This window comes from Phyllostomus hastatus, unplaced genomic scaffold (genome assembly GCF_019186645.2).
Source record: "Phyllostomus hastatus isolate PE091 unplaced genomic scaffold, TTU_PhHast_1.1 phas_scaffold_11, whole genome shotgun sequence".
In the NCBI taxonomy this organism is placed as follows: Eukaryota; Metazoa; Chordata; class Mammalia; order Chiroptera; family Phyllostomidae; genus Phyllostomus; species Phyllostomus hastatus.
This window is the reverse complement of record NW_025334005.1, coordinates 3,537,270-3,557,666: the sequence shown is the minus strand read 5'-3', so window position 1 is coordinate 3,557,666 and position 20,397 is coordinate 3,537,270. Positions and strand designations below refer to the sequence as shown.

General features: G+C 57.7%; 2 protein-coding genes across 4 annotated transcripts; one reads left to right on the top strand and one right to left on the bottom strand.

Annotated features, from left to right (window-relative positions):
• Positions 1 to 1,061: 1,061 nt before the first annotated feature.
• Positions 1,062 to 4,776, top strand: TIGD3 (tigger transposable element derived 3). Of its 2 annotated transcripts, none has more exons than XM_045855234.1 (2): positions 1,062 to 1,214; positions 3,058 to 4,776. In XM_045855234.1, the coding sequence occupies exon 2, from the start codon at positions 3,074 to 3,076 to the stop codon at positions 4,490 to 4,492; it is 1,419 nt and encodes a 472-aa protein (XP_045711190.1). In that variant the 5' UTR covers positions 1,062 to 1,214; positions 3,058 to 3,073; the 3' UTR covers positions 4,493 to 4,776. The 2 variants fall into 2 exon arrangements, with proteins under 2 accessions (XP_045711190.1, XP_045711189.1); XM_045855233.1 differs by lacking the exon at positions 1,062 to 1,214 and adding an exon at positions 2,004 to 2,178.
• A 9,651-nt stretch (positions 4,777 to 14,427) lies between these two features.
• Positions 14,428 to 20,361, bottom strand: SLC25A45 (solute carrier family 25 member 45). 2 transcript variants are annotated; one of them, XM_045854914.1, is made up of 6 exons: positions 20,196 to 20,361; positions 19,074 to 19,117; positions 18,809 to 18,880; positions 18,331 to 18,516; positions 15,911 to 16,169; positions 14,428 to 15,786 (listed from the first exon to the last, which is right to left on the bottom strand). In XM_045854914.1, the coding sequence occupies exons 1-6, from the start codon at positions 20,230 to 20,232 to the stop codon at positions 15,518 to 15,520; spliced, it is 867 nt and encodes a 288-aa protein (XP_045710870.1). In that variant the 5' UTR covers positions 20,233 to 20,361; the 3' UTR covers positions 14,428 to 15,517. The 2 variants fall into 2 exon arrangements, with proteins under 2 accessions (XP_045710870.1, XP_045710871.1); XM_045854915.1 differs by having other exon boundaries at positions 18,809 to 18,966; positions 20,196 to 20,245.
• Positions 20,362 to 20,397: the final 36 nt, after the last annotated feature.

Sequence of the window (20,397 nt, the reverse complement as noted above, 5' to 3'; positions counted from 1 at the left end):
TATTAACGTCAATATCAAAGAGAATGACACAGGAAAACTAGTGACACCACAGTGGGACACATGAACATTTTTTGTATGAGTAAATGAGCATGGGGAGCAGAGGCACCTCAACTGTGCCTGCCTGGCGTCTTCGTTTTCAGCGCAGTGTGCGTGAACTTGGCCCACAGCGCAGGGCTGCAGCCTGCCTTTGGGCCTGGCTATGTGCGCAGAAATGAGCTTGCTTTCCCTGCAGCCAACACCGACAGCTTCCACAGTGGATCTTAATGTATCCCACATGAGTGTGTGTTTTGAAGTTAAAATTTTTTAAAAATATTTTAAATCAGTCAGGTATGAATCCTCAAAGTATCTTTAGGCTTTTCTGGAACAGACTTGAAAGCCACTGTTATATAATGGAAGGCAGCGTCCCGGGCCATCACCTTCTGTAAGCAACACGGGAGTTGGCTCTGGGTTGGGAACTGTCTTAGGAAGAGAACGCAGCCTCGGTCCTCATGCTTTCATGCGGAAGTAGGACAGGAGTGGAGGGAGCAAAGCAGTGATCTTGTGTGGTTGAGTAGTCTAAGGGCCAGAAAAGAAATGTAAAAATGAGATTATTATAGCAGGCGTAAATGGGAAACTTGGAAAGGGTTTGCAGGAGGTGGGATTTAGGATGGAACGCAGAAGGCCAATGGGTGCGGGACTCAGTTAGCAGGGGAGCCTATGGGAAAGGCAGAGAGCTGGGGACTCGGATCCTTAGTCAGGTCTTCCAGTCGGAGCTGCGAGGCGATGAATGAGGCGAGGCGGGAAAGCAGGTGAAATTGGGGGCAGGGAGCCGTGGACCCCGGGCTAAGATGTTTGCATGTGATTGCACAGAATAGAACTGGAGGTTACTAAGGAAGGAAGTGATTATTGCATCTTGGGTTTAGAAATGAATCTTGCCAAGGGATATCAAAATTGTAACAGTGATTGAAGTAAACATAATGTACTAATCACATGGTAATTACAGAATAGGCTGTACTAACAAACTCATAGAAGTTTGGTGATTCATGATTGAAGCTTTCCTTGTAAGTATTTTATAGACATCAGCAGCTGCAGCTTCTGGTTAACCAAGAAATGGCCCTGACCACAAGGAATTGAGTGAGCATCAACGACTCGTAACAGAACCAGAAGAAATGCTGTCTGCACGTCCTGCTCCCTGATACCAGCAGTGAAACAGCAAATGATTACACAGGCAGAAGGTAACATTGAAACCACCCAAGAGTAGAGCTGAGAAACTGCACGTCGCCAGAAATTCCTTAGTTTCCCTGTTCTCATGGGTGTCCTATGCAAACTAGGCAGGATGCATGAGATGCTGAGATGGGCTTCAAGACGAGAGTTCCTCATCTTCCAGGCTGCCAGCACCTGAATAAACCACTTTCCTTTACACCAGCACCTGCCTCTCCGGTATTGGTTTTGTAAGCCAAACCTGCATTCTGTTACAAAACTAGTAAAAATTAGTCCTTACTCACCCTTACTCAGAACTGGCCCCAGCTTTTCCATAGCCAGGTTGCGAGCAGAGGCCAGCGCTGTCCATGGTAACGGCTTTTGTGTAGCGTAACTGCTTGCTTCCATTTTCTCAAAATCACTTCGTGAGGGGCATTAACCCTATTTGGTAAATGGGGAAGCTGAGGCCAGAAGGATCTTGGGACACCAAATCTGCTCTCTGGCTCCCACGCTGCCCCGCTGCCCCGCTGCCCCGCTGCCCCGCTGCCCCGAGGCTCGTGAGGCCCCCTGCCGGCCGGGTCCCCAAGTGCTAGGGGCGCCGCTCAGGCTCAGACTCAGACTCTGACCAGGTTCTGGGTCTCACGACGCTCCCATTGCTGGAAGCCCCGCCTCCCAGGGGGCTTGACGAACCGCCGCTTCTGCAATGTCCAATAAGACTTAGGTGGGGGCGGGACCTATCTTCTGAGGGCCAATATGATTGGGTGGAAGCCCAGCGGCTGCACCTTGGGTTCCCAGCCTGGAGAGAGCCCGGAGCGGGAGGCGAGCTTGGTGTCCTGCTGTGCGCGTACCCGCCGCCCGCCACCGCCGTCAGCGCAGCTCCTCGGCCGCTCTGCCCTCCGGGTTCTGGCGCCGTCCCTCCCCTACTCTCCTGTAGCCGCCCGGACCGGGACTTGGGAGGCGGGCCAAGGCTGGGCGGGAGCTGCGGGACGAGCGCCTGAGGTGGGTGCGGAGCAGGAGGCCTCAAGGCGGGGAGGCCCGGCGGGGAGCTCCCAGGTCCACCCCAAGGACGGACCCCGCATCTAGGGGAGCAGAGGCCCACCAGGTTGCGGAGCCCGGCCCCCGGCCCCCCTGGGTCCCGGGTGCTCTTGCCTGCACCCTGATACCCGTCCCAGGCCACCACCACCTTACCTGCTAGAGACACCCTGCCCCTCATGCTACCCATGGCCTCCTTACCCCTCTTGTCCTCTGTCGCGTGTGTACCTGCCGTCTAGGCCTTGTGCTCCCATTTACTCTCCAGACCTGACCCCCGCCCCACTTCGCCTCCTGGGGACCCAGCACCAAATTAGATTCACTCCTTCAGCGCCATCCATCCCTCTTTGTTGTCCGGACACCTGTCACCTCGACTCTGTTCCCCCACCCCACCACCCCATCTCCTAAGAGCTTCGTCTAAACCCAGCCCAGGTCCTCATCCCGCTTCTCCTCCCCCAGCCCCCATTACCCCTAGCCAGCGCCGCTCAGTCCCAACCTCATGTCCTCCCCCATCTAAACGCTTTTGCTGTCCATGCAGCTGTCCCCTCGGCCCTATTTATACTCTGCCCCAACTATGCCAAAGCCCTGCCCAGACTCCCCTCTCCTTCTGACCAGGGAGCCACCTCCCCCCCAGCTCTGTTCTGGCATTCCTCCCCACCGGTCTAGCCGTTTCCCTTCCTCTTTCAGCACAGCCCTCTCACCCTGCCCCGGGTGATCCGGTGCCCCTTGGTCCCTCCCGCCTGCCAGCCGATTTCCCCTTCCTCAGAGATTCTCTTCCTCACAATGCTCCTGTCCTGTGCCACCTGGCCTCAGCGGTCTGAACCCTTGTCACTGGTTCCTCCCGCCCAGGTGCCCTGGAGAAGCCATGGAGCTCAGCGGCAAGAAGAAGCTTCACGCTCTGTCCCTGGCTGAGAAGATCCAGGTGCTGGAACTCCTGGATGAGTCCAAGATGTCCCAGTCAGAGGTGGCCCGGCGCTTCCAGGTGTCCCAGCCGCAGATCTCCCGCATCTGCAAGAACAAGGAGAAGCTGCTGGCCGACTGGTGCAGTGGCACCGCCAACCGCGAGCGCAAGCGCAAGCGCGAGTCCAAGTACAGCGGCATCGACGAGGCCCTGCTTTGCTGGTACCGCATCGCCCGGGCCAAGGCGTGGGACGTGACGGGGCCCGTGCTGCTCCACAAAGCCAAGGAGCTGGCCGACATCTTGGGCCAGGATTTCGTGCCCAGCATCGGCTGGCTGGTCCGCTGGAAACGCCGAAACAATGTGGGCTTCGGGGCCCGCCATGTACTAGCACCCCCGTTTCCCCCTGAGCCGCCTCCCCCGGGCCTCGCGTCCCAGACCAGCCAGCCGCCTCTCGCCCTGAAGGACTTCTCCCCGGAGGATGTGTTTGGCTGTGCCGAAGTGCCCTTGCTGTATCGAGCGGTGCCCGGCAGAGCAGGTGCGGGTGACCAGGTGCACGTGCTGCTGTGTGCCAACAGCAGGGGCACAGAGAAGCGGCGGGTACTGGTCAGCGGGCTCCAGGCTGCACCCAGGTGCTTCCTCGGGGTCAGCAGTGAGGCTCTGCCTGCCTCCTACCACCCCGACGTGGGCATCCCCTGGTCAGAGTGGTTGGCGCAGTTTGACCGGGACATGGGGAGGCAGGGCCGACGGGTCGCCTTGCTGCTGGCTGCCCAAGTGGTGGAGGAGTTGGCAGGCCTGCCCGGGCTCTGCCACGTGAGGCTCCTGCCTCTTTCCACCACCAGCACCACACCTTCTCTGCCCAGCTCTGTGATCCGGGCCTTTAAAGCCCATTACCGGCGCCGTCTGTTGGGCAAGCTGGCGGCTGTCCGGAGCAAGAGGGCCGGCACGTCGCTGGCCGAGGCCGGGGCAGGCATCACAGTGCTGGACATGCTGCACATGGCGGCGGCCGCCTGGGCCAAGGTGCCTCCCCAGTTCATCGTAAGCAGCTTCCTTCAGGAAGGGCTGGCTCCCTGCAAAGTGCCCCTGTCCTCGGACAGAGCCTCGGAGATGCCGCCCGTCCCTGGTGGGCTGAGCTTGGAGGAATTTTCCCGCTTTGTGGATCTGGAGGGTGAGGAGCCCGCGTCTGGGGTGTGCAAAGAGGAGATGGGCACTGAAGACGAGGTGGGGACTGGGGAGGATGGCTGCGAGCCCCTGCCCACCAGAGCTGACGCCCTCCGGGCCCTGGGCACCCTGAGGAGGTGGTTCGAGTGCCATGGTGCCTCCCCTGAGCTATTTGAAAAATTCTATGCCTGTGAGGAGGAGGTTGAGCGGCTCTGCTGCCTGTGAAGGGCACCTGCTCCTCGCCAGAGCCCCCTCCTGTCCTGTTTCCCATGGAAACGCCCTGTCACAGAAGGCAGGCGGGAGGCTGGTCTCTTTCCGGTGGCAATGGGGCTTTTGTGAAATGTGTAGAGGGGAGACAAGTCGGGAGAACAGGTCTGAGCCCTGAACAAGAGTTACCCGAGCCAGGGAAGAGCATCTGAAGCGGAGCTAGGCTCCGTACTTTCTGGGCCTCCAGGGAGTCTGGGGCTTGCCTAGGTGAAATTTGGGCTTCACAGACAGTTTGATGCCTTGAACCCTGTGTTAAAAAACAGTTGTGCTTCTGAAAATAAAGTTTTTAATCAGAAAAGAGGCCAGGGTGTAATTTTCAGGGGAAAAGGGTGGGCACTTTCAACTCAGCTTTTTAACTTGGTTGCTGAGGGTTGCCACCGCACGGCGGTCTGGAGCTGTCTGCGGATGACCCCGGGGACCCTCCTCTTCCAGGATGCCAGCAGGAAGGACTCCCAGGGCTGGGGGACTCCTCCTCAGGTGAGGCCAGGACACCCTGCAGCTCTGCTAACTGAGCTCTCGGATTGCGGGAGGGGACGAGGGGTCAGTAGGAGGGGATGGGCTAGGGACTTACTGGGGAAACAGAAGAGAGCCAGAACTTGGAATAGTCGTTGGTTCTTTTTTTTTTGGTTGGTTGTTTTTTCTTTTCTTTTTTAAGATTTTATTTATTTTTATTTTTAGAGAGGGAAGAGGGACCGTGGCTGGCGTAGCTCAGTGGATTGAGCGCGGGCTGGGAACCAAAGTGTCCCAGGTTCGATTCCCAGCCAGGGTACATTCCTGGGTTGCAGGCCCTAACTCCCAGCAACTGCACATTGATGTTTCTCTCTCTCTCTCTCTCTATCTATCTCCCTCCCTTCCCTCTCTAAAAATAAATAAATAAAATCTTAAAAAAAAAAAAAAGAGAGGGAAGAGGGAGAGAGAGATAGAGAGAAACATCAATGTGCGGTTGTTGGGGGCCATGGCCTGCAACCTAGGCATGTGCCCTGACTGGGAATCGAACCTACGATGCCTGGTTCGCAGCCCACGCCCAATCCACTGAGCTACGCCAGCCAGGGCTGGTTTTGTTTTTTCTGTCATTCACTTGATCATTCCACAGCATCTCTTCGGCAAGGCCTGTGTGACAAAGTTGCGAAAATGATGTCCCCGCTGGGCAGGATCTTGCAGACAATGACAGTGGAGCGTGACTATGTGCAAAGTGCGATGGCCCTGTAGAGCCTAGGAGGCCTCCTGGAGGAGGTGAGTGTTGAGTTGCAGCTTGAAGGACAGACAGGGGTGGGAAGCATAGTCCAGGCCAAGGAGCAGAAGGTACCGAGTCAGGAATTCTCTCCAGAGCCAAGAGGAGGCCCCGGGAGCTGGAGGAGCCGTTAGCCCCCAGGTTTGGTGGTGAAGCACCCCGAAAGGTTTTAGCCAGACTCGAGAAGATCCAGGCGCTGGAACTCCCGGATGGGTCCAAGATGTCCCCGTCAGAGGTGGCCCGGCGCTGCCAGGCCTCCTGGCCCCAGATCTCACGCACCTTCTCCAGCTCCAGAACGACACGTCATCTGTGGGGTTCTAGAACACGGAGATGTGGAGTGCGGGTCAAAGATGTGAGACCCGGAGACAGAGAGACTCCGACTGGCTCAGAGGTGGTGAAGCCTGAGCTGGATCCTGGGGGTGCGATGGGTAGAGGATGGTGTTACCTGGAGGGATGTGGGCTTTGGGCAAACACAGACTCTGACTGGTGAGAATCCCAGCTCTAGGCCCAAATCCTGCGTGTTCGGGCTGACCACAGGCAACCACAAGCCCGAGCGTGCAGTTCCGTGGAGGCCGTAGCCGTCAAGGACGTAGGCCACCCACGGCAGCCCAGCGGCTGCCTGCGTTCAGAGCCCAGGTACCTCTTTCTGGGGGCCGCCACGCAAGCACTTCCTAGGTGCCTCTGCTGAGACGCTCTCTCCACTCTGATGCAGCACCTTCTATTCCTAGCCCCTCTCACTCTCCCTTCCCTAGTCCACCGCCCATCAAGAGGCAGGAGCCTTTCATTCAGGGGGTTCCTGACGGTGAGACAGTCCCTGGTCCGCCTGTCATCCGACCTCCGCCGGTGCTGGTCCACTGGGGAACGTGGAGCCCTGGGGAGGTGGTGACTCTGTCTGGTGCTCGCACTGTCACAGTAAGGGAATGAGGGCTGTGTGACTCGTCCTAACTGACCACCTCAACATCCGGCCGCTGGACAATGACGATGACTCACTTTTAAACAGCCCTGAAGCCACCGGCTGGCCTGCCTTTTCTAGCCTAAGATCCTGAATCATTGCACCTTTCCTCACAGATTCTGTTTTTCCTAGCCTGCAGTCATTTAAATTGTCCTTTTCCTGCAATCATCCTGGTTCTGACATTTCTTCTTAAATGGGGAAACCAAAATTATATCATCTCCCAAGGCCCGGCCAAAGTAACAGAGGGGGCAGGCACGCAAGATGGCAGCGGGTGGACCCTGAACACGCAAACAGCAGCTGGCAGACCCTGGCCGAGGGGTGGCAGCCGGCAGACCCTGCGAGTTGGCGATTGTGAAGGAAGGTACTGCACGCAACCCAGGATCCCAGCGCTGGGAAACGGAGCCTCGGGGCACTGATTGAAAACACCTGTGGGGAGTTAAGGTGCAGGGAGAGACTCCCAGCCTCACAGGAGAAATGGTTGGAAAGTCCCACGGGGTGCACAAGCCCACCCACACGGGAATTGGCACCAGAGGGGCCTAGTTTGCTCAGGGGAACCGGCGGAAGGGACTGAGGTCCCACGGAGAATGGAGCAAGCGCCATTGTTCTCTCTCAGACCCCACCCCCATGTACAATGTCACAACCCAGTGACTGGGGTGCCCCGCCCTGGTGAACACCTAAGGCTCCAACCCCCATACGTAATAGGAGCAACCAGACCAAAGGGGGGGGGGGAGATGGCTCAAACAGAATTGAAAGCCCCAGAGCCAGTACTTTTAAGCAACCAAGAGATAGCCAACCTATCAGATGCACAGTTCAAAGCACTGGTGATCAGGATGCTCACAGAATTGGTTGATTTTGGTCGCAAATTAGATGAAAATTAAGGCTACAATAAGTGAAATGAAGAAAAATGCACAGGGAACCAATAGTGATGGAATGAAAGCTGGGTCTCACATCAATGGAGTGGACCAGAAGGAAGAAAAAAAAACATACAATCACAAAAGAATAAAGAAATAAGAATTCAAAAAATGAGGAGAGGCTTAGGAATCTCCAGGACATCTTTAAATGTTCCAACATCTGAATTATAGGGGTACCAGAAGCAGAAGAGGAAGAGCAGCAAGTGGAAAACTTATTTGAACAAATAATAAAGGAGAACCTCCCCATTCTGGCAAAGGAAATAGACTTCCAGGAAGTCCAGGAAGCTCAGAGAGTCCCAAAGAAGTTGGGCCCAAGAAGAAACACACCAAGACACATCATAATGACATTAGCCAAGGTAAAAATGAAGGGGAGAATCCTAGAAGCAGCAAGAGACAAGGAGACAGTCACCTACAAAGGAGTGCCCATCAGACTGTCAGCTGATTTCTCAAAAGAGACCTTACAGGCAAGAAGGGGCTGGAAAGAAGTATTCCAAGTCATGAAAGGCAAGGACCTACATTCCAGATTGCTCTATCCAGCAAAACTTTCATTTAGAATGGAAGGGCAGATAAAGTGCTTCTCAGATAAGGTCACGTTAAAGGAGTTCGTCATCACCAAGCCCTTATTTTATGAAATGTTAAAGGGACTTATCTAAGAAAAAGAAGATAAAAAACATGTATAATAAAATGACAGGAAAATCACAATTATTAACAACTACACCTAAAACCAAAAGAAACTAAGCAAACAACTAGAACAGGAACAGAACCATAGAAATGGAGATCACATGGAGGGTTAGCAACAGGGGAGTGGGAGGAGGAGAGAGGGGGAAAAGGTACAGAGAATGAGTAGCATAGATGGTAGGTAGAAAACAGACAGGGGGAAGGCAAGAATAGTATGGGAAGTGTAGAAGCTAAGGAACTTATGACACATGGACATGAACTAAAGGGGGGAATGTGGGTGGGAGAGGGTGTGCAGGGCAGCAGGGAGTGAAGGGGGGTAATGGGACAACTGTAATAGCATAATCAATAAAATATATTTTAAAAAGTGGAACTCATCAAACAAGCAAAAAAAATAATTTTAGTTGCTGTGTGAAAAACATGGGAGCTGGGGAGCAAAAGCAGGAACCAGGAAACCAAGTTAGGGATCTATGGAGTGGGCGGGGCTTCCTCCTGGGTAGGCATAAGGTGTGATGGGGAGAGGAATTGAAGAGGACTATTCCCAGTGGATTAGTTCTTCTTCTTCTTCTTCTTTTTTTTTTTTAAATCAAGGCCAGGCAGTCCTACCAAATTTTACAGGCATTGCCACGTGCAAAGTAAGAGATGGCCAAAAAAATTTATTTACATTATTTCTGCTTCTTTACAAGCGTGTAGCGAACACCCACTGTGTTCAGAAGGCGGCCAAGGGTCCGAGGCAGCAAAGCTGAACAAGATACACTCCCTGTTTCTAGATGCGCATGAACCAGGGAGAAGTAGCCAGTGGCTGGCACTCCAGGTCAGTCGTGGGGATTAAAAAGATTGATTTGCACAGAGCGTTTTCTACTCGCCAGGCCCCATCTTCACCACTGCACAGATGGCGGATGGCGGCGTCGTCCTCAGTCTCGAGAAGATGACGGACTGGGCGCGGGAGCCCACAGGCGGGGAGATGGGTCCGCCCTCTCCCTGCGTCTCTGCATTGCACTCGGAGTGGTTTCTTCTCATCCACCTTCCACTTCTCTTCAGCTGTGGCAACCTTAGTTTTTTTTTCAAATATATATGATAATGTTTATACTGTCTTATTTCTCATCTTTTAATTCCTTTATGTATTTAAATATTTTTGCGTAGTTATTTTACATTCTGGATCTGATAACTCTAATATCTGAAATGCTTGGGGGGGTGCTTTTGTTTCTACTGATGCTTTAGCTTATGGTGGCATTTTTCCAGGTAGGTCTGGTAATTTTTGTTGTGGGATTTTTTTCTTTTTTAATTGGTTGCTCTTAATCTCTGGAAAACCTGAAGATTCTGATTTAGGGTGCTCTCCGTTAGCAAAAAAAAAAAAAAAAGTAGTTGCGCCCTGGCTGGCATAGCTCAGTGGATTGAGCGTGGGCTGTGAACCAAAGTGTCACAGTTTGATTCCCAGTCAGGGTACATGCCTGGGGTGCAGGCCACGCCCCCCAGCAACCACACATTGAAGTTTCTCTCTCTCTCTCTCTCTCTCTCTCTCTCTCTCTCTCTCTCTCTCCCCCCCTCTCTCTCTCTCCCCCTCCCTTCCCTCTCTAAAAATAAATAAATAAAATCTTTTAAAAAATGTAGTTGCTCCTACCAGGCACGAGGGGGCGCTAGCACCATGATAAATTAATTTCTGGGAGAAATGTGCCCAGGCTGGAAGGGTGGTATGGTGAGCAGGCATGTATGTGGTTGGCTCCTGGTTCACAGGAGAGCAGATCTTATTCTTAATTTCTTCCCACCTCAGGGAGAGAGGCAGATTTCTCTGTAGGTTCCCTTTACTGGTTGGGAGAGGTGTTCTGGTCTACGCTTTTACTAAAAATGCAGCCCCTTCCAGGATCTTGACAATGCACAAGACTCAGGTTCAGCCTGGACTCAAGGTCTACCTAGTCTTCTGGACTAGAAGTGGTTCTCTGATCTTCCAGGTCATGGTGTTAGAATTTGCTCTAAGGGAAGCTGTAGAGACAACCTGGTTACACTCACTGTCTCGTTTTGAAGGGGTCCTTAGGGAGTTCCCTTACTATTTGCAAAGTTAGAAATGGTTCTTAAATTACGTCTGTTGTGTTGGATCTGAGTCCAGTTGCTTGTTGATAGGAGGGCTCTTCATAAAGTCTAGAGCACCAGTCTGACAGAGGGGAAGTCGGGAAGACCAGTTTTCATTCATTCATTCATTCATTCACTTGTTCAAAACTTCATTGAGCGCCTCTGCATGCCAGCTAGAGTGTGACTGATGATGAGCAAAAAGAGTCACGGTCTCTGCTTCATGGAGCCTGTAGTGTAGAGGAGACGATTATCATCAAAGAGCCACCCAAACGAAAGTATGTAATTCCGCACCACAAGGGGGAGGACGTGCAAGCCCAAGCCGGTAGTTCTCAAACTGTGCCCCGCAGCATCCGGGACCTTAGTGAAGCGCTGGTGCTCAGGCCCTCCGCAAACCTACTGAATCTGCGGCTCAGGCGGGGCTCGGCAATCCGTAGTTTAACAAGCCTTCCGGGTGCATCCAAGCCGAAGGAACCGGAGCTAGACAGACAGAGGGGCTGCGGGAAGTTTCGCTGAGGAAGTGACACCGAGCTGAGGGCTGGAGGATGAGTGGGAAGTGCACGGGCAGGGAGGGCAACAGGTGCAAATGTCCTGTGGTGGGAGGGAAGGACATGCTTAAGGGACCAAGAGAAGGTGAATGTCCTGGGGCCTCGGAGGCTGCGGAAAGAGCTTGCCCTGATCCCTCAGAGTAAGGGGAAGCCATCAAAGGGGACAAGAGGAGTATGGTAACGTGATCAGAAATGCATTTGAAAAGTTATTTGTCCAAACTCAGGGCAGGACTGGGGCCGTCGTACAGGCACACCTTGCTGTATTGTGCTTCGTTGCACTTCGCAGGTGCTGCACTTTTCACAAACTGAGGGTGAGGCCCTCCACCAGCAAAAAGATTATGGCTCTCCGAAGGCTCAGATGATGGTCAGTGTTTTTTTAGCAAAAAGGCATTTTTTTTAGATTTTATTTTTATTTATTTATTTTCAGAGAAAGAGAGGGAGAGAAACATCAATGTGTGGGGGCCTCTTATGTGCCCCCAACTTGGGACCTGGCCCACAACCCAGGCATGTGCCCTGACTGGGAATCGAACCAGTGACCCTTTGGTTGCCAGGCTGGCGCTCAGGCTACTGAGCACACCAGCCAGGGCAAGAAGGTATTTTTAATTAAGTCACGTGCATTGGTTTTTTTAGGCACACGCTATTGTTGTGCACAGTAGACTACAGTATCACATAAACGGAACTGTTGTACGCACCGGGACACCAAAACGCTCATGGGACTCTCTTTGTTGTGACAGTTGCTGCATCGCAGTGGTCTGGAACCAAGGCTGCGGCGTCTCTGAGGTGTGCCCACGTTAGTCCTGGAAAGAAGGGAGTGGGTCCCAGCAAACTCCGGGAGCTGGTTCACAGGAACTGGAAACTCCTTTGAAGCAAGAGGAGGGGAGAGGGAAAGCCTCTTTGAGACTCCTGGGCAGGTGTCTTCGGGGTGCTCAAGACTCTGTGACCAGAGTCGTCAGCAGTGTGAGTCCGCAGCTCAGGGCAGTGGTGGGGCTGGAGACGCCACTTAAGAGTGACTTCTCTTAACGAAACTAAAGTCAGCCGTTCAGCGAGGCTGGCAGTAGTGATTTACGCCAGAGTCACCCCCCTGTGTCATTCCCCCTTCACCTGCATGCACAGCCTTAGTGTCATGACACACATAGGTTAGGCCCCTGTAATTTCTCCTCCTGTGACTGCTGCCGTGAAAATGGATGCATATGAAGTTGGACAATGCAAGTCCGATGAGAAACAACTGAACATGTTTGCCCGGCTTCGAAGCCCTTGACACGTGACCCTCGGACACCAGCCCCGCCTTCAACCTCAGAGCAGCTCATTGGCTGTTCCTTCGTTCTCAGAGATTCCTTCTGTCTAAACGGGTCTCGAGAGCAGCAATGACCTCTAATGACTCCTGTTCATTCCTGCAGGAACTTAACACGTGTATTGTGAGAGACTGCTGATGTAAAAACATCTGGCTTTTAAAAATATCTTCGGACCTGGCTGGTGTGGCTCAGTGGATTGAGTGCCGGCTTTCGAACCAAAAGGTCACCAGTTCGATTCCCAGTCAGAGCACATGCCTGGGTTGCCGGCCAGGGTCCCAGTGAGGGGGCGTGCAGGAGGCAACCAATCCATGTAACTCTCACAAACTGATGTTTCTCTCCCTCTCTTTCTCCCTCCCTTCCCCCTCTTACAAATAAATAAAATCTTTAGAAATATGTCTTCAGCCACGCCCTGGCCAGGGGGCTCCGTTGAGGCATCATCCGGGATTGACGTTTCTCTCTCACATGAATATTTCTCTCTCTCTCTCTCCCTCTAAAAAAACATCAGTAAACGTCAGTCATTTCCTGCCTGACTTTGTTTGTCTTTCCAGCCTCCTTTCCAACCTATTGCCCTGGGGCCTCCTGGGGCCTCCGACAGAGTGACCTGCTTTCTCACTGCTCAGCCATGCCTAAGCACCGCCCTGCAGCCGGGTGGGTGGGGGGACCCTGAGGCCCGCCAGGCTCCCTGGTTCTCATGCGAGCTGGGCGCAGGGGAGCTCCAGCCAGCACCCGCCTCCCAGGAGAACCAGAGAGAGAAAGCAGAAGCATGTGCCCAGACAGTGCAAAGGTGGGCTTACGGGTGAAATTAAATGAACTACCCCAAAAGGGATTTAATTTAAACAAAACCAAAAAAGGATTTTCATATTTTATTCCCTTGCTAACTGGTAATGGGTGACAGGTGGCAAACTGCCACCCAGGGAACAGCCCTGGCCCTGTCCCCTCTTGCGCGGGCTGTAAGAGCCACCTCCTGTTTCACACGCACGCTCTGGGCCCCCTCCCAGCCACAGGCTGCCCTGAGGTGTTCCTAGGACGGTCGTGTCCGGCCCCAAATTTCTGGTAGTGCGGGGGTGCTGGATGGCCACTGCGGCCCACAGGCTGACCTGTCGAAAGGGATCTCGGAGGAAACTGAGGCACACAAAGGACAGTGACTGGCTCGGGCCAGTTTGTTCATCCCAGGAGCAGGCCTCGCCCACTGGCCCTGGGAGTCCAGTCATTCCACCAGACCCAGACCCTCCTTACTCGATAGGGCAGCATGTCCTGCTGTTAGGAGCAGCCAGAGCACCGCTGTGTGTGCAGAAGTCGCGGGAGAGCTCTGCATGGCACAGCTCAGGGTGCTGGGCCGCGGCCTCGGACAGTCCGATTTCCTCGCCCCAGCGGTGCCTGGGACTCGCTGCTGACCAGCTCCAGGAGGCGCTGATAGCACTGCTCCACAGGCCACACTGGGGCCACCGTGACCACTCTGTGAGTCAGGGCGAGGGCCAACCTGTCTCAGCAAAGAGGCCTCAGAAAGCAGCGGTCGCCCAGGTTCTGGGCTGGTGGGGCACCCCCTGCACGCTCAGCAGTCCTGCCTGGTCACCATGGCAGCCAGCAGTGAGGGAGTTCCCTGACGGCGAGTGACGGGCAATGTGCCACATCACACATTTCTGCAGCAAGGCCCCAGGCGCAGGGCCCCACCGAGCTGCCGGGGCTGGCTCGCGGCCACGTGCCCTGGGGCCACGATGTGACGATGGGAGAGGGGAGAGCGAGGGGGGGCGCTGCCCACGATCCGGTGAAGGACAGCTCCAGAGCGTGGGTCAGGGCCGAGGCTGGCAGGCCTACCCGGGTGACTGTGAACTCAGGTGACTTGTGGGCGACTGTCACAGTCCCCAGGAGGAGCTGGGAGTTGGGGGCTCAGATGCATCCGGGCAGGCTGGCTGCCGTGGCAGCTGTGTGACCAGGGATGGGCCGAGGACTGTCTGAGCGGAGGCCACCTCCTCTGTCCACAGCGACTAGAATGCTGTGACTGGTCTCACAGGGAGCCCCAGGCATGGCGGGGACTCTGGGCGCGCAGGTCAGCAGGCGGCGGGCCCGGGTTGGTCTCAGACCGGGTCAGGACACTTAGTGGGTACAGCTTCTGCTCAGCTTTATTGTCAAATGGACCCTCTTAGCCAGTTTTTTTTTTTAAGATTTTATTTATTTTTAGAGAGAGGGGAAGGGAGGGAGAAAGAGAGAAAGAGAAACATCAATGTGTGGTTGCTGGGGGCCGTGGCCTGCAACCCAGGCATGTGCCCTGACTGGGAATCGAACTGGCGACCCTTTGATTCACAGGCTGGTGCTCAAATCCACTGAGCCACACAAGCCAGGGCCCTCTTAGGCAGTCTTGCATGCCCACTTTGCAACGGAGACAAGTAAATATGTGCCAGGCATGAGAGCGGGCCTGGCAGATACCCCCAGCTTCTGGTACCCCTCCAGTGGGAGTGATTCCAGGGTAGGCAAGCCTCCCAGTGAGGGGTTGGGGGCATTGGTGGGACAGGGACCCCACCCAGGAAGCAGGCGGGGTGGCTGGAGTCACGAGAGAGGCCGGGAATGCAACGCCACTCCCTTCAACGGGCATGTGCCGGGCTGCCGCGAGCGCCGGGGCTCTGAGCTGGGAAAGGAGCAGACGCGCGACCACCCGCCTCCGGGAGCTCGCAGGTTCATGAGAGTCCTCCAAGCACCACGACACAGGCGAGGGCCGTGACCGAGGTGCGTGGGCAGGTAGGTGAGCCAGCGCCCCATCGGGAGGGGGCGGAGTCTGGGCTTTTCCCTGAGCATGATGGGAGTCGCTGAAGGACTCCGAAGGCCAGGAGATGTAAAGGCCACTCTCGAGTCAGGCAGGGCGAGGTCAGACGGGGGTCGGGGGATCGTGGGCGGGGTGGGGGCGATGGGGGAGAGAGGCGGAGGCGGACGCTGCCCCGGGGACCCAGAGGGTCGTTAGCAGCCAGGCAGCGGAGTGGAGGAGTGGAGGCCGAGCTCTTGAAGGGCCGAAGTCACGGGACGGGGGGGCAGGACTGTCCCCAGCACCACTGGTGACTGGCTTTGCGAAGGAATCCCGGCAAGAGCTCCTGGAGGCTGAGGCCAGCCGCGGGTTCTGGGTGGGGCCCCCGGTGCTGTCTCCCCCGTCCGCATCCGCATCTCCTGGGCTGGGAGGCGCCTTGACAAGGAAGGTGGAGCCTCTTCCATGGAAATCTCAACCTGGGGCTTTCAACGTGGCCTTCAGTCCGGGCAGCTGGGTGGCGGGCGGTCAGTCCCACTGGGGGACTCGGCGCTGGGCGCTGGCCGCGCCCGGCCGGGCTCATCCCCACGAGCGGAGGAGGTACTCGTAGCTGAGGAAGGTGACGGCGTTGACAGGGAAGGCGCGGGCACTGTTGATGGTCAGCCCCCGGAAGAAGACCCCCAGCCCTTCCCGCCGGGCACTGGTCACCATGCAGTCCAGCAGCCCCCGGTACTCGCTCTGCTTCAGCCCATCCATCTGCATCCGGGACTTGATCACGTCCAAGGGGGTGGCTACCACCCAGGAGGCGATGCCTGCGAAGCCCCCGGCCACCAGCACGGTGGCTGAGCCTGGGGCAGAGGGAGTGGGGGCCGGGGTCAGACCGAGGGACGCCCTCCCCGTGCCCTCCACCCCCCCCGCTCCCCCCCACCCCCGCAGTCCCCTCTGCTCCCCGCCTCTCACCACTTCACTTACTGGGTGTCCGGCCGTCTGGCGTGAACTGGCGACAGAGCCACTCATAGGTGACGAAGTAGATCCCCACCGTGGGCGTGTCCCTCAGCGTCAGAGCCCAGGCGCCCCGGAACAGCCCGCGGGGCCCCTCCTCCCGGAAGATGGAGGCCGCGCAGTGCACGGGCCCCCGGTAGCGGGGCGGCCGGCTCCCGAGCTGTGCCCTCGGCTCTGTCTGGTTTTGCAGCCGCACTTTGATGAGGTCGCAAGGGGCCAAGCAGTAGGCCTGTGGGGAGGAAGGGTGCAGGCCCTGCGTGGGGCTCGGGCGGGGCAGCTTCTCTTAACAAGGGGGGCAGTGGGCGGGGCGGGCGGCATCCTCCCACAGGAGGTCGAGCTCCTGCTGCCAGCTCTGGGCCTCTCATACTCGAAGCTGGGGGTGGGCCAGGGCCCCCTCCTTGGCATCAGGTCCCTCGTGGGCGAGCGGCATGGCCCCCCTCAGCCTCACGGAGCCGCCCTCCCCCAACTCCTGCAGCATACCTCCCAGAGGCCCCCCGAGGGGGCGAGCTCCGGGCCAGCCCCTCACAAACCCCCAAACGCTAGTGTCCCAACAGAACGTGTCGGCAGGGGGAGATCTGCAGGTCCTAGAACCTATCGCCTGGCTGGGGCGGGCGGGACGCAGGTCTGGGGCAGAACTGGCACTGGGGGTGGGTGCTGGGGGGACACGGAGGGAGGCTGTGGGGAGGGGCTGAGGGATGGGTCGGGGAACCCGCTAGGTCAGGCTCCGAGTTCGGGTGAGAACCGAGGTCACAGCTGAGGCTAGCGGGCATTCGGGGGCTCGTGTGTGTGTGTGTGTGTGTGTGTGTGTGTGTGTAAGGGGCAGGGGCCCAGTCCCCCAGCCCTGGGGACGGCTGATGGCGGAGGAGCCGGTGGCCTGCTTGGGCAGCCTCCGTTGGAGGGAGGCAGGCCAAGTCTGCTGGCTTCTTGCCCTGCAGAGAGGTTGGTGGACTGGGGACCCTCCCCGTGAGATGGGGCCCTGGCGCCACCCCCGGAGCTGGCAGTGCCGCCTAACAGCCTCTCCCGGGGGGTGCGCTCCTGAGCCCTGGGCTCCGGGGGGGCTGAGGACATGGTGGGGCCCAAGTTGGGGTGGCCTGTGGGGGGTGCTGGCTAGGGGCCCGCCCCTCCCCACCCCACACCCACGGGGGCAGCGGGGGCAGCAGACACTGCTGCTCTGTTTGACGGGGTCAGCCTCAGCCAGCCGAGAGCGAGCTCCATGCACAGCAGCGGTGCCAGCCCCGGCCCCGCGCTAACCAAAGAGTCCCTTCCCTCCTCTCCCTCCCACCGCCATGCTAGAATGCAGTTTTTGCTCCAAGAGTGAAGTCACAGGCCTGACAGCAAACCTGGGCTCCCGCTGGTCCCACGACCCAGTCCCCACCCTGTCCCACCAGGCAGCACTGCTATCTACTCTACTTCCCAAAGGGCTGGGGAGCAGGCTGGAGGGCCGGGCCTGGCCAGCCCACACCGGGCCGCCTGGCCTGGGGCCCCAGCACTCCTCCTTGTTCTGGGGGCTGGAGGGGGGGCAGGTGCCAGTTCTCGGGGCATGCACCCTGCACAAGAAGAGGCAAAAGAAACACCAGGACCTTCTGAGGGCTCACGGGTTATTGATTTACTCTAGCGAGCCCGCTGGCTTTGGCCGCTGTCCTCGCTTTCCGACCTGTGAAGTGTGTCAAGAGCATCCAGGCAGGTGTCAAACAGAGGGTGACCTGAGGCGCCTGGCCGGGGTTCGGGGCCCAGCCTCTGTGTTCAGACCCCTGTTCAGTTGCGGCTCCTCTGGGTTCCTGAGACCCCTCTTCCCTCCCCGCACCCCCCCAAGAGTCCAGGTACTTAAGTACTGAGGACAGAGACCAAACCCGAATGACGAGAGTTACTTAATGATTAATGCCCTGGACTCCCCCAGTGAGACCTGTGGACTGGGGCGTACCAGGACCGCAGCAGGAGCTCCACACCGCGCTCAGAGCCCCACGGGGCTGTCAGCTGTCCAGGGTGTGAAAGGTCACCTCAGAGAGGTCTTCCCACAGCCCGGAGGTTGCCGGACCCCTCCGGAGGCGGGCAAGCCCTGTGCACCCTAGCGTGGGCCACTGGCTGCTTCTCCACGGTGTCCTACCGGCACCACCTCCCGCAGCCCTGCCCCCCCCCCCCAGCTCTCTCTGCTCTCCACGGCCTTGTGCCCATGGGCCCACGGCACGGAAGGCCGCCCTCGGCCAGGCCAGGTCATCGGGAGCAGCAGGAGCTGCCCACTTCCCCACAGCCCCTCAGGTGCCGACAGGGAAGGCCACGGTCGGCAGCTGTGGGTCACCACAGGGGCCTGGGAGAGGAAGGAACGAACAGACCATCACTTGGTCCGCGTGCGCATGCGTGAGCACACGTGCATAGCCCGATGCCACCCTGACCTGCAGGAAGCCCCCGGTGCAGCCAGCTATGAAGACGTGCATATAGCTGGGAGGTTGGACCCGCCGCTCCTGGTGGGAGGTGGCCGTGAGCACCAGCAGGGCATTGCTGTAGACCCCGAACAGGACTGAGTTGACCACAGCTATGCTGGCGAGGGGGAAGCTCATCCCCTTGAAGAAGCCCAGAATCTGCAGGGAGAGGCCGGCACTAGAGTGGGTGGGGCACGCAGGGGCCTCCCCGTTGCCCCTGGCAGCGCTGACCAGGCCTCCTCTAGCTGGAAACCGCTCTGAGCCCTGGCCAGGGGCGGAGGCGGGGTGGCCCCAGTACCACACTTGAGGTACTAAGCTACCACCCAGCCCCCGTGGCCCCAGACTTGGGTCTTCTCCCTTCCAGGGGCAGAACCCCACCTGGGGAGGAGGGAGCTGGCACCCCCTGCTCAGATGCCTCCCACCCCAAACCCTGCAGAACCAGGCCACCCACCGACTCATGGCGATACGTCTTGACTATACAGTCGATGATGCCGCGGTAAGTGCTCTGGGTCTGCAGCCGCACCTGGACAGGAGACAGAGCAGGAGGGCAGGCCACAAGGCTCTGGCGCAGCTCCAGCCTCCACCCCTTGGAGCAGGGCGCCTGCAAGGCTGGGGAGGCAGGCAGGTTTGCTGGCAGCCACGCCCTGCCCTCGGGGCATCCTGACGGTCCGTCCAGGGGACACCTTTCATTCCTTCGGTGCCTCTTCAAGACTCACCTTTACAGTGTCAAAGGGGTGTCCCAGGGCCAAGCCCAGAGCTCCTGTGGCGACAAGAAGGTGCCATGAGTGAGGCCCCTCACGCCAGTCTGAGGGCGTGGTCTGCCCCGAGGGGAGAGGGGCTGAGGCCGGAGAGGGCAAGGCCTGCTGCTGGGCCCCCTGCGCCCTCCTCCATGCCAGGCACTGGGCTGGTTAAGTGTGGGGACACAGGAGGGAGCCCCAATCTTGTCTGGGAGATACACATGCAGATGGGAGAGGCTACTCACAGACACGGGGCGTCCTTACTGGGTGGGAGCCCCTGTGCCTCCCCCCACCCCCCAGGGTCTGGCTGGCTTCTTTAGCCACAGCCTGTGGAGGAGTCTCCACAGCTCCTGCCTGCCTGACAGCTTTACCCTTTCCTTCCTCCCCCCTTCCTTCCTCCCTCCCTCCCTCTCTTCCTTCCTTCAACTCACAACCTCTGTCCAGTTCGGCCCTTGGTCCAGTCCAGGCCCTGCCCTCCAACGCTCTGCCCCCATCACTGGCACCAAGGGAGGAGGCCCCAGCCCCAGCCTCCTCCCCACCTCCTGGTCTTGCCCTCTATAGCAGAGGCTGGTCCTAGAACTTTGGGAGAGGTCACATCCCCGGGAGGCAGGGTCAGAATGTCCCTCTCCTTCTCCTAAGAGAAACGTCACCCAGAAACCGAGCTGGGCCCAGAGCACAGCAGGCCTCAGGGCCTGGGCGTCAGCTCATTGTCAAGTAGGGCAGAGGCCCAGAGGGGACCGTAGGATGGCAGGTGAGGTCAAAGGTGAACTTCTTTCTGAGCCCCACAAGGCAGACCCGGAGAGCAGGGTTCAGGGTTCGAGGTGCAGATGCTGGGGGTGCCTCAGGGAGGGTGCCACTCACCGTGGCTCCCCCTCTTGGCAGGCGCCGGGCAGCGCGGTCTGGGGACGCAGCAGGGCACTCTGCCACCTCTGCCTTCCCGTGCCCTCCCCTCAGACAACTCCCAGGATGCTCTGGGACGGCTGGCTTTGGCCACCCCAGGGGAACCAGGACTTCGGCCTCAGCTCCTCCTATGTCCCCTACCTTCCCCAGGAAGTACCCCACTATTGGGGACAACGTGACAGAAGGCAAAAGGTGTCTTACCGGAGATCCAGCCGGCCACGAACTCCTCCACAGGCATTGTCCAGGCGGCGGGACCCGGTGTCTGAGGAGCCGCTGGTAAAAGTGTAACTCTACCCTCTCCCTCCCCGAACCTGGACTGATAACCTCCCACTAATGTTTAACCCTGGGTGCAGGGTGAGCAGTGGCCCAGCGCCCAGGCCTGGGGCGCCAGGAGAGGGGAGCA